The sequence below is a fragment of the Elgaria multicarinata genome, chromosome 11 (assembly GCF_023053635.1).
Source record: "Elgaria multicarinata webbii isolate HBS135686 ecotype San Diego chromosome 11, rElgMul1.1.pri, whole genome shotgun sequence".
Classification (NCBI taxonomy): Eukaryota; Metazoa; Chordata; class Lepidosauria; order Squamata; family Anguidae; genus Elgaria; species Elgaria multicarinata.
The window spans coordinates 18054931-18068029 of NC_086181.1; the positions used below are offsets into that span (position 1 = coordinate 18054931).

The 13099-nt window shown below is 47.5% G+C and overlaps 1 protein-coding gene across 1 annotated transcript in view; it reads right to left on the reverse strand.

The window, feature by feature from the left end:
• The window catches only part of SHANK1 (SH3 and multiple ankyrin repeat domains 1), a 92524-nt gene that overhangs the window by 15526 nt on the left and 63899 nt on the right, over window positions 1–13099 (reverse strand). Inside the window, exons 19-23 of the mRNA XM_063137709.1 lie at window positions 11744–11816; window positions 5656–5679; window positions 5374–5430; window positions 2933–3057; window positions 41–143 (exon numbers count right to left, since the gene is read on the reverse strand). Coding sequence (XP_062993779.1) covers window positions 41–143; window positions 2933–3057; window positions 5374–5430; window positions 5656–5679; window positions 11744–11816 — 382 coding nt within the window. The remainder of the gene's footprint in view (window positions 1–40; window positions 144–2932; window positions 3058–5373; window positions 5431–5655; window positions 5680–11743; window positions 11817–13099) is intronic.

Consider the following 13099-nt stretch of genomic DNA (forward strand, 5'->3'; position numbering starts at 1 on the left):
AGTGCAGAGTCCATTTCACTCCCTCCAGGCCCCGTCTCACCAATGGATTTCTGGCGCAGCATCACGCCCGCGGGATGGCTGGTTGGTAAGTATGACGGGCGCTCATAACTGGTTTGGCCAAGACGATGCTGTTCAAAACTGGGCTGAAAGAAAAGAAGAAGAAAAAAAGAGAGAGAGAGAGAAGAAGCCAGAAAACTGGTAAGCCAGAGCAGATGAAATGACTGAAGTGTGTCCTGTAATAATGAACACTTCTTCTAAGAGCAAACTCAGGTGATGAGGGTGGCACCCCGGTTGTGGAATGAGCTCCCCAGAGAGGTCCGCCTGGCGCCTACACTGTACTCCTTTCGTCGCCAGCTGAAGACCTTTTTATTCACTCAGTATTCCAACACTTCATTTTAACTTAAATTTAAATTATACTGTTTTAACTCTGTATTTTAACCTTATATCAATTTTGCTGCGTGGTTTTATCCTGGTTGTGCTTTTTATATTGTATTTTGTATTTGTGTTTTTAACCTGTTGGTTGTTTTATGATGGTTTTAATTTTTGTGAACCGCCCAGAGAGCTTCGGCTATTGGGCGGTATAAAAATGTAATAAATAAATAAATAAATAAAAATAAATAAAAGAAAGGGAACGAAATGGGGAGAACCTCATAATTTCCCCCCAAAAGTTTTTGAAAAACCTAAGGGGACAAGACCCCCCCTTGAGGATAAGGCATGCTCGGTAGCCATGGAATGTTGAGCGTCAGTGTGTAGGCCAGTTTGCACAATATGACAGCCCATGGTGGGTTAATTTACCCACAAGGAGCTGAGGCACGTGCTGGACACCATTATGAATATGTAAGCCCCAGCCGGGAGTTGCCACGGCTTACCGTGTCATCTGAACCCAGCCAGCAGAGGATTATTTTAGGGTTAACCCAATCCTAAAACAGACCATGGGTTATGAAAGGGTTGCTCAATGCTCAAATAACCCCTGCTGCCTGGGTCTGGATGATACGACAAGCCCCTGCTGGCGTTTGCACATTCATAATGGCGATGGCACACGCCCTGCGGGCTGATTAACCATGGTTTGCTGTCGTGTTGTCCGAACCAGGTCTTTGTGTGGGAAGAGTGGAATGCCCCGCTCGGAGGGAATGGCTGGCTGAAACCCTAAACAGGAGCACTCGTCTTAGGAGGAAGAACATACTGGACTATTTTTTTTTACCGGTCCCCCTTTAATTGTTAATTTATCTTGTGCATTTTGTGTGTTCAAATGAAACATTTCATATATTGCAGTCCCAAGCCTTACATGGCTTGGGACCGCAATACCTGATGGAACGCCTCTTCCGCCATGAACCTATCCGTACACTGTGCTCAACATCTAAGGTCCTCCTCCGAGTGCCTACTCTGAGGGAAGCTCAGAGGATGGCAACAAGGGAGAGGGCCTTTTCGGTGGTGGCCCCCGACTGTGGAATGATCTCTCTGATGAGGCTCGCTGCTATCTTTTAGGCGCCAGGTCAAGACTTTTCTCTTCTCCCAGGCATTTTAACAGCATTTAACAACGTTAAGTTTGTTTTTAATGGACCCCAGAACTGTTGTTTTTAAATGGATACTGTTGTTTTTATACTGTTGTTTTTATGTTTCTGATGTTTTTTTAAATTTTGTATACTTTTTTAATGTTTACTGTTTTTAATTTTTGTAAACCGCCCAGAGAGCTTCGGCTATAGGGCGGTATATAAATGTAATAAATAAATAAATAAATAAATAAATATAAATAAATATATAGTATCTTACAACCATCCTCTAAGGTGCATATACCTGGTCACTATGTTCAACATCTAAGGTCCTCCTCCGGGTGCCTACTCTGAGAGAGGCTCGGAGTGTGGCAATGAGGGACAGGGCCTTTTCGGTGGTGGCCCCCAGACTATGGAACGATCTCCCTGACGAGGCTCGCCTGGCACCAACGCTGCTATCTTTCCGGCGCCAGGTTAAGACTTTCCTCTTTGCCCAGGCATACGGCGGCACATCTTAATCACCCACATGTTTAGTTTTTTGTTTTTTTAAACAGTTTTTAATGCTTTATGTGTGTATGTTCTGTGTTTTAAAATGTTAAATTTTGTATACTTGTTTTTACCTCAATTTTAGAATTTCTGTAAACCGCCCAGAGAGCTCTGGCTATGGGGGCAGTGTATAAGTGTAATAAATAAATAAATAAATAAATAAATAAATAAATAAATAAATAATACTATTATTGATTAGTAAGGATAGTGGTGATGTTTCTACCCTGCCTTTACTCCAAGGAGCTCCAGAGTTTTGGGAAGTTGTCGTAACCCCAGAGCTTTCCTAAGTGAGCAAGCAGAAGCTTCCCTAGCTCAACATCCCAGTTGTTCATACAGAGTCCTTCCATGGACTCTCTGGTAGCCTTCGCCTTCCCCCAACCTCTATTTTCTCAATCACTTTAGCTTACGGTGAGGCCACGAACGTCGATCCCCAAAGCCTCCGTGTTAAATGCAAACTAGATCCTTTCACTTCAGCTCGGCTATTAAAAGCCTGCCGTTTGCATTTATGGCTACACTTTATGCTAGTTGGGGTCTTCCTGAACATGAAAACTTTAAACTAGAGAAGAGACCGACCAGGTTGCATGCTTCAGCTCAGTACCAGTAGAGGATATATCCCTCAAAGGATTTTCTTTTTTAAATGACCTAAACTGAAAAAAAAAAGGCTCACGAAATGGTGAAATGTTATCGCAGCTCTGGATGTGTTGGACTACAAGCCCCATCACACCCAACCATGGCCACGCTGGCTCGGGATGATAGGTGTTGTAGTCCAGCTCATTTGGAGAGCACCAGGTTGTAGAAGGTTACATTAGTACATCGCCCCTCTCCTTCCTCCCTTAATTCTTTTTTAAAGTCAGAGCTATCTGCGTCCTCTAACGGTGGACACTTCTCCATCCTACCTCAGAGGAGAAATAGTTCTTGCCGGTGCCCCGGGTCTTCCCCAAGGAAGGAAGCCCGCTGCTTCCGCACCCATCCCCTACGTTGATAGTCTGTTGAGCGGCTGCCAGGATCTCATCCAGTTTGTCTGCAACGAGGGGGAAGCAGAAAAAGGATACTGATCACAATGGAGGCAGGCAAGGTTAGAGTCATCCCATTACAGTTCCCATAAAACACCCCCCCTACACACACACACACACACACACACACACACACACACTTTTACTCATCAGGCTCAGGAAGTCTTCTTGTTGGCTGGACTGATGCAGGGCAAAAAAGGAATCCATGATTCCTAGTTCCTTGTCTCTCTTCGCAGGTCCCCAGATTACGCTAAGGGCAAGATGACTTCAGTCTCATGTGGCCCCTGTGTTATTAGAATCCCTGCAGTCCACCAGTGTGGTTGAAATTTACAGAAAAAGAGTGCACACCCAAGATCCAGAATAACTAATCTGTGTAAAGTTATCCTGTGCATTCTGACGGACACCAAATGGCTGCAGGATCGGCCCAAGGTCAAATGAACATAGGAAGATGCTTTATACTAAGTCAAACTATCGGTCCATCTAGCCCCGTATTCTGTATTCCCAAGCATGGGGAACTTGTGGCCCTGCAGACTACAACTCCCATCATATATGACTATTGGTCATGCTGGCTGGGACTGGGTGGGTGGGGGCTGGAGGCTCCCCAGTTTTCCCATTCTTAGTCTACTTCAGTCAACCCAACCTGGCACCCACCTGATGTTTTGGACTACAGTTCCCATCATTCACAAACCACCAACCATGCTGCCTAGGAATGATGGGAGTTGCAGTCCAACACATCCGGAGGGCGCCATGCTGCAGAAGGCTCATCTAAATTACTAGCAGCCCTATGAATCCAGTGGATGTTCAATCTCTCTCTTTTGCACCTCTCTACATCAGCCCTCAGAGGGAGGGATGGGGAAGCCGAGGCACGGCCAGTAGCCCGAGATCAGCAAACGTGGCCAAGAGATGTAAAATAGGCAACACTTGGGCATTCAGACTGGGAGAATCGTAGAATCGTAGAGTTGGAAGGGGCCTAAAAGACCATCGAGTCCAACCCCCTGCTCAATGCAAGAATCCACCTTAAAGCATCCTGACAGATGGTTGTCCAGCTGCTGCTGGAATGCCTCTAGTGTGGGAGAGCCCACGACCTCCCTAGGTCATTGGTTCCATTGTTGTACTGTTCTTACAGTCAGTAAGTTTTTCCTGATGTCCAGCCAGAATCTGGCTTCCAGTAACCTGAGCCCATTATTCCGTGTCCCGCACTCTGGGATGATTGAGAAGAGATCCTGGCCCTCCTCTGTGTGACAACCTTTCACGTATTTGTAGAGTGCTATCATGTTGCCTGTCAGCCTTCTCGTCTCCAGGCTTAACATGCCCAGTTCTTTCAGTTTCTCCTCATGGGGCTTTGTTTCCAGACCCCTGATCATCCTCGTTGCCCTCCTCTGAACCCCCTCCACCTTGTCTGCATCCTTCTTGAAGTGTGGTGCCCAGAACTGGACGCAATACTCCAGATGAGGCCTAGCCAGACTGATGTCACAGCTTCAGAGAGGCAGGATTAATCCATTCAGCTGGTAATGGCCACAGAGTTGGCCAAATCAAGTATTGAAAGCCACCTTCTTCAACTTGGTGCCTTCCAGATGTTTTGCACTTGAATGCTGGGAGTTGTAGTCCAAAACGTCTAGAGGTTCGGGGAAGACTGGTTTAAAGCATTAATTTATTAGAGCAAGTAAGAGAGAATTATGCTAGCTACATAAACGGTTGTCTTCTGGAAGGGTGGTAATGGACAAGCTCCCTGCTGGCTCACTTCGCACCTAAGAGTTCTCGGAGAACTCTTGGAAAAAATTGAGATTCCACGCCATGGTAAAGAAATTCCAGATTCTGCTATGTAAATTAAACGGCCTGCATAATGTTCATTCTGCAACCCTACCCACCTGACCTGCCCCATCATGGAAGCATTAGGAGCTTATGGTACCCGAGAGGAGTGCTACGATAGGGACGTATGAGGATTTCGTTTTTGCTCACAAAACCTGTGTCTGAGCATGCCCCATTCGAAGTCCCGAATGCAAGCGTGAGCACTCGTCCACCGAAAACATTCGTACACCGTCAAACCCATGACCGCGTTCGTATCGTTCCTGATTCCCAGCTCGATTTGCGCAAATTTCCTTCGCCGACTGAATCAGCGCCCGCTTTCGTCCGTGGAGGAAAGTGGCGTGAACAAGGAAATTTGTGCAAACCCGGGGGAAACTTTGCTGTGCTCCCGTTTGAGCGCTGCTCGATCTGTGCCCTTCCGTAGCTAAGCACCAGTTATCTCATATTTGCAGCAAGACACACACACACCCCCCTCAGATTATGGTCAGGGTCACAACAGGCGCTTGCTTTTTACTCACTCAAAGCCATCTGATAGACAGTCCGCTTCTTATCAGTGCCCATCGCTGGCTCGTAATCTGCAGAGACGACAGGAGGGGAGGATAACGGGGTTGCGGGGTGGGGTGGGTCAGTGATGGCGTGTCAGGGAGGCCCAGTTTGAAGAGCTGCGCCCACGGACGTGGGGTGGTGACGGCGATGGATGAGAGCACTGGTGGGGGAGTGCAGAGCAGGCTTGGGTAGGAGGCAATGAGAGGTAAGCAGGTGGGCCAGTGTGTGTGGGGTGAGGAATGCACGACACTCACCTGCTTTCTTCTTCCAGGGGGAGACTGAACGGCGGGAGGGAGAATAGCAAGAGGGGAAGAAATTAGCGTCTCCACTTGTGCAGGGGGGAGGTAGCTGGGAAGGGGGTTTGGAACCCCCATTACAATGTGGCACTGCCAGAAATGGCGTGAAGAAGATGTGGGAGGCGGGGTTGGGGCAGGGCGGGGGAGAGAAGATACCGAGGCATTAAGTCATCCGTCGCTGCCCACAACTGGGAATGTGGGGCAGGGACTTATCCTACTCAGGGCTGTAGTTACTGGCAAGCCTGTGAGAGGGCCTAGCTCTCATTGAAATAGTCTTTAATTAAAAGTAAAAGGGGGGAAAAACCCACTCGTCACTAATCCTTTTATAGGTGGAGTTATAAGGAAAAGCCTGCAGACGGTATTCCAAATTGCTCACTAAGAAGTAACAAGTTAAATAATATCCCTCGACACAGGAGGATCACTGACAACACTGGATGGAATTGGGCCACAGATCAGGGTGGGGAAACCTTCCTTAGGCAGCGAGACGACTCATAACAGTGCAAAAGTGAGGGGCATAAAGCCCTGGCCCCGTTCAGAAGACACCTTAAACCATGGCTTTAACCACGGTGGTTAAGCCAGAAAGCCAGGCTGTGTTCAGAAGACACCTTAAACCATGGTTTTAACCATGGTGAATAAAGCAAAAGGCCTTATTCACCGTGGTTAAAGCCGTGGTTTAAGGTGTCTTCTGAATGGGCCCACTGTGGGCTCATCTACACCAAACAGGATATTCCACGATGAAAGCAGGATATAAAAGGCAGGAGCCACACTACTGCTTTATAGCAGTATTGAAGTGCACTGACAACGGTTGGGGCCCATTGACACATACCATAGACCGCTTTCGTACCACTTTCATAGTGCTATATCCTGCTTGGTTTAGATGTCTCAATGGGCCCCAACAGTTGTCAGTGCACGTCAGTACCACTATAAAGCAGTAGTGAAGATCCTGCAGTGCACTTCAATACCTCTATGAAGCAGTAGTGTGGCTCCTGCCTTTTATATACCTCTTTCATACCACTTTCATAGTGGAATATCCTGCTTGGTGTAGATGAGCCCCGTGTCTCCATTTCTGAGAAAATAGGCAGAGTGTCTTTGTGTAAACCAATCAATAGTTCCCCTGCTATGGTGCAATTTGGAGGGGGGGAGAGGCAAGGATGCAGGAACTCACCTTTCTCCACTGATATAGATCAAAGGTTTGGGAGTCCCAGGCAGCAATGGGTGGAGAAAAAAATAATAAAGAAGATGGAGACAGAACACAAAACGGGGAGACACCGCCCTCGCTCACTCTATAATAACCCACAAAGCTGGGATGTCTACACCTATCCACCAATACTAATATTGGGTTGGATCCAGATTTAGTTATACTTAGAGTAGACCCATTGAAATCAATGAGGCATAGGTTAGTCATGACACGTCCCATTGATTTCAATGGGCCTACTCTATGCATGACAAAATCTGGATCTAACCTTTCAAAGTTTGCAAACCCCCCCCAGCCCCCACCCCCCCCAAAAAAACCCACATCGCAGTTTGGGATAAAAATAATGATTTGGGTTGTGGGAACTCAAAAAAAGACACGTCGTTCCATTTTCTGAATTTATTCTAGGGGCAAAGTAAGGGTTGTGCAGACTTTGGCCATGGCTAGACCAGGCCCATATCCCTGGATTTTCCCTGTGCATTCAAATGACACACAGGGGATCCGGGGAACAGGCAGGGACGACCCCTCCATTTGCCTGGGATAAGCCTTAGGTCTAGCTAAGGCCTTTGACTTGCTTGGGGAATACTGGCCCTCAGCCAGGACAACGAAAACGGATTTACAGTGAAAAAGAAATAAATGAAGGTGGGAAAAAGACTCCAAATGTTGTGGGAAGATTCCTATCTGGATTGCTTCTGACTGCAAAATGCAATGGTTTTCAGCGTTTGTTTCCAGAGGCTTCTTATTAAAAAGCTCTGCCATGATAGCTTGTACACCTGTTATCTATTTTTGTTGCTATCAGCTTGGCACCTTGTTTTAATGTGCATTATTGCTCTGAAAAATGCTGCATGAGCTAGGATTTCACTGCAGCCAGGAGTAATAGGATCCCGACATTAGCAGGCTGGCTTACCTGCTGTTCCTGTATTTGAAGTTCATGACCTGGGTGTCCTCTATCTTAACTGAATTATGGAGATATTGCCCCCTGCTCCACTATGCAAGGCTGGGGGACTCTGGCACCAACACTGTCATCTTTTAGGCTCCACGTTAAGACTGTCCTCTATTCCCAGGCACATGATGGCACATGAAGGGTTGCAGCCATCCAATTGTTTACGGTTGTCACTGATGTTTCAGTTCTTTTTATGGGGTGGTTGCATTTTAATGGATAATTGTTGTAACTATTTTAAATTTTGTATGTTTTCATTCCATTGTAAGTCGCCTTGATTCTTTTTTGGAGGGAGAAAGGTGTTTAAGAAATAATAATAATAATAATAATAATAATAATAATAATAATAATTAGGGGTGTGCACGGACCCCCCACTCCGCTTCACTTTAAGATCTGCCATTTTCGGATCGGCCCGCCCCACCCCGCCCCCACTCCGCCTGTGCCCACTCCGCTCCGCTCGGAGCTCCGGATCCGGATCGGAGCTCCAGTCCCCCCCATAGGGGGGTTTACCGGGCCCTGCCGCCATCGCCGCCCATGCGGCGACGGCGGCAGGGCCCGGTAAGGAGGAGGAGGGCCTTACCTGCCTCCGTCCGTGGTCCGTCACCCGTCGCCGTCTTCAATTGAGCCCGTAGTTCCACCAGGAAGTCTGGGCCGCAAGTGCGGCCCAGACTTCCTGCTGGAACCACGGGCTCAATTGGAGACGCTGACGGACCGCGGACGGAGGCCGGTAAGGGAGAGGAGGGCGGGGGGGTTACCGGGCCCTGCCGCCATCGCCGCCCATGCGGCGACGGCGGCAGAGCCCGGTAAGGGACCAAGGGGGAGGGGGCCTTACCTGCCTCCGTCCGCGGTCCGTCGCCGTCTTCAATTGAGCCCGCGGTTCCACCAGGAAGTCTGGGCCGCAGACTTCCTGCTGGAACCACGGGCTCAATTGGAGACGCTGACGGACCGCGGACGGAGGCAGGTAAGGGAGAGGAGGGCGGGGGGCGTTACCGGGCCCTGCTGCCGTCGCCGCATGGGCGACAGCGACAGCGGCAGGGCCCGGTAAACCCCACTTACCTTTCCGGCGGAGCTCCGGATCGAGGCGAAGGATCCGCCTTCACCTCGATCCTCTTCGCCACGCTCTGCCGGCCCCCCAATCCTCTTCGCCTCCGCCTTAAGGGCAGGCGAAGCCCCCCGCTCCGCTACTGCTTCTCCGGTCCGATTAGAAGCGGAGCACATCCCTAATAATAATTCCCGATTATGAAGCCACCACCATGGCCAAGCAGCTCACAAGGGTACATTTAAACCGGCAGGAAATGTGGCCAGATGCATCCTCACCTCAAAATAGATTTAAGCGCCACCTGGGGAATCACAAAATCATGGGAGTCAGAAGGGGCAATCGAATCCAACCCCCTGCTCGGTGCTGGAATCTTGTTTAAAGCATCCGTAACAGATGGCTGTCCAGTCTTTGCGTGCCTATTTCCAGTGACAGAAAGCCCTCCTCGACATCTAGTTCCATCGTCTGACTGCTTTGCAGCCCACTTCTATATGACAGCCCTTTTGGTACTTGAAAAGTTATATATTCCTCCCCTTGTCTTCTCTTCTCTTGTGGTGCCCTATGTTTTAAGTAGCCCTACTTAAAGGCTTCATCAACAAGCTTTAATTCAGCCAAATAGCCAGGAGTCCAAAGGAAGTTTTCCTTTTGTTAGTCAGAGCCAAGCTACCGTTCCCTTTGTTTTACCCCATCCTGAGTCTGCCTAAAGTCATTGCTTTTTGTGCTCCCAACCTGAAATCTAAAACTGCCTTCAAGTCCTTCAACAGATTAGCACTGGGTTTTGCCTAAGATCCCCCAAATAAATGGTTGTATAATGGGAGATGTCATTTTGCATCTTCCTAATATGACACCACCTATTATTATTATTATTATTATTATTATTATTATTATTATTATTATTTAGAATATTTATATACCGCTCCCCACTGAAAAATTTCGGAGCGGTGTACAAGGTAAAATGAAAATAAAAACAGAATAAATCAGTTGAAACAAAATTTAAAAAGAAGCAAAAATCAGAAATCCAAGGCTGCATGTTAAAGAAAGGCTTCTTGGAATAAAGATGGGGGGTGCACTTGTATGTTAATTTTGATTGTGTTATTTAGATAAGATATTATGTATTCAACATTTCAATATTATGTAGTATGTTATGTTTTTTTCCCCTTTTGTGATAATGTAAATGTGTATGTTTAAGTATTGTAGGAAAAAAATAAAAATTTATATATATATATAGGAATAAAGATGTTTTCAAATATATGGTTGTATAATGGGAGATGTCATTTTGCATCTTCCTAATATGACACCACCTATATTGAGGCCTCTCCAGGGGCTCATCTACACCAAGCAGGATATTGCACTATGAAAGCGGTATATAAAAGGCAGGAGCCACACTACTGCTTTATAGTGGTATTGAAGTGCACTGACAACTGTTGAGGCCCATTGACACATACCATAGACCGCTTCCATACCGCTTTCATAGTGCTATATCCTGCTTGGTGCAGATGCGTCAATGGGCCCCAACAGTTGTCAGTGAACTTCAGTACCACTATAAAGCAGTAGTGTAGATCCTGCCTTTTATATCCCACTTTCATAATGGAATATCCTGCTTGGTGTAGATCAGCCCCAGGATCCACTGGTTTGCACTGGAACCACCTCTCCATCATGGTTCTGCTGTCACCACAGATAAATTGCAGTTGTCACCTTGGGGGTTCTGAGGACCACATTCTCCACATGAAGGGACATTTGAGGCCTGTTTGTGCGAGGATACTGAATGTCTGAACCGGTAGGGTGACCGTATTGAAAGGAGGACAGGGCTCCTGTAATTTTAACAGTTGTACAGAGAAGGGAATTTCAGCAGGTGTCATCTGTATGCATGCAGCACCTGGTGAAATTCCCTCTTTATCACAACAGTTAAAGCTGCAGGCGCTCTGCCCTCTTTTGTATCTGGTAAAGACGAAGACGGAATTTCACCAGGTGCTGCATGCATGCAAATGACCACTGCTGAAATTCCCTTTTCTACACAACTGTTAAAGATACAGGAGCCCTGTCCTCCTTTTCATATGGTCACCCTATGAACCAATGTTCATGTAGCTGGAACTGTGCCAAATTTCTTCCAGGGCTGGTCTAAGGGAAGGCATCATTGGACACCTGCCAAAGTTCAAACCTCAGAAGGGGGCCTAGTGCTAATCCCCACTACACCTTGGCCCGCCTCTTCCTTGTCCTCATTGCTACCTGCTCTGCTGCTCTCGTGACAAACACAAGAAGAAGGAGGAGCAACTCCCAGATGCTCTACCCTCTCTTTCTGGGCAGTGGTGTGGACTGAGCCCACAGAGAGGGCAAGCGAAATAAGCCATGATGACAGCAGCAAAGACATGGGCCCACGGAAGGCCAAAGTCTGGAGCCTATGCTGAATTCTGCAACTGGATTACTCAGGTTCTGCTATTTTAATAAGTTATGCATAAACGTATCCCTAGGGATAGCTGAGGCGCAGTGTTGGAGAAAGTTCTGAATGTCTGCCTCTGCCTAATCCATCATTTTGAAGGTCTTCTGCTCTAAGGTAAAGGAGGACACACATCTGAGATGCCTTGGAGCCGAACGACAAGAGACTTTTGGCAAATAGCTGGGAGAAGGAACAGTTGGCCAAACCAAATACAGTAACTTCCCAAAAGGCTACAGAAAGATGCACGTATCAGCTGCTCAATGCATACCTATAAGCACCAGCTCATGGGTGTGTCTGTTGGTCACCCTGTACTTCTGGTGCAGTAAGACCTCCCCTCCAGTAGAGGGTGCATATATAAGAAGAAATCCAGCATGGAAAGGACTGGGAAAGGCAACTCCCCACATACCCTCAGCATGAGAAAGAGTAATGCGTCACCATCCTTACCCATTTCCTCCAACTCAGATGTCATGGATTTGGAGCGAAGGGAGATGGCTGGAGGGGGCAGTCGCCTCGTCTGCTGTGGTGCAGCTAGAGTTAAAAAGAAAAACAACAACAACATGGCTCTAGAATCTTGCTTGTTGGGCCAGACTTATGTCCTCCAACTCCCACCGCCAGCCTTTCCCCCAGCCCCCAGGTCCCTACTCCTCTCTGAAAGATTTCTTGCGTCTTATACCACAGCAGGAATGGGCAACACGGTGGATGAGTAGTGCCTTCCCTGCTCCCTAGAATTATACCCTCCCCTTCCAGAAATGGTTGTGTGGCTGTATTCCCAGCATTCTGCTGGGAAACAAGGTGTGTGTAGGGTGAGCATATGAAAAGGAGGACAGGGCTCCTATATCTTTAGCAGTTGCATTGAAAGTTGCAATTCCCTCTTCATCACAACCGATAAAGCTGCAGGAGCCCTGCCCTCTTTTGTATCTGGTCAAGAGGGCAGGGCTGCTGCAGCTTTAACGGTTGTGATGAAGAGGGAATTTCACCAGGTGCTGCATGCATACAAAGGACACCTGCTGAAATCCCCTTTCAATACAACCGTTAAAGATACAGGAGCCCTGTCCGCCTTTCCATAGGGTCACCCTAAGTATGTGATCCCCGCAAATCTTGTTTTCTAGCAGAATCACTGGGAATTTAACCGAGTGGTGGCCATGGTGGAGGCAGCATGGGATCCAGGTGGGCCACAAAACTTCTGAGGGGATTGCACATGTTGCACACCCCTTTACCCAGAAGCCACTACTAACATGCCAGGGTAAGGAAAGGAAGAAGGAAGAAGAACAGCATAAAAACAAACAAAGGGTAATTTCTCAAAGTAACTCAGAGAAAATGTACAAGTCCGTTCTGCTTATCCCTTTAAGAGATTAAGAGTGCAATCCTATGCATGTTGAGACAGAAAAAAAGTCCTACAACTCCCAGCATTCCCCTCCCAGTTGGCGAATGCTGGGAATTGAAGAATATTTTCTGCCTCAACATGCATAGGATTGTACCCTGAATCAGTCGTCCCTGAAGGGTCACATGACTTGAAATGCATTGAGCCAAATATATTTCTCGCTTACAGTGCAAAGTTTCCTCCCCCTCTGATTGCAATCCTATACACACTTATCTGGGGACAAGTCTCATTGAACGCAATGGGATTTGCTTCAGGTAGAGATGGGATTGTGCTGGATGCTGCCAGTCAGAGTTTCCCGCAGAGAGCTCTCGGGTATCCAAGAACAGGGGGAACCAATTTGCCCATCTTGCCCAGCAAAGCTACTTGATCCGTTTCGCAAATGAATTCATAGACCGAACTCTGGACTTTCTGGCTGCAAA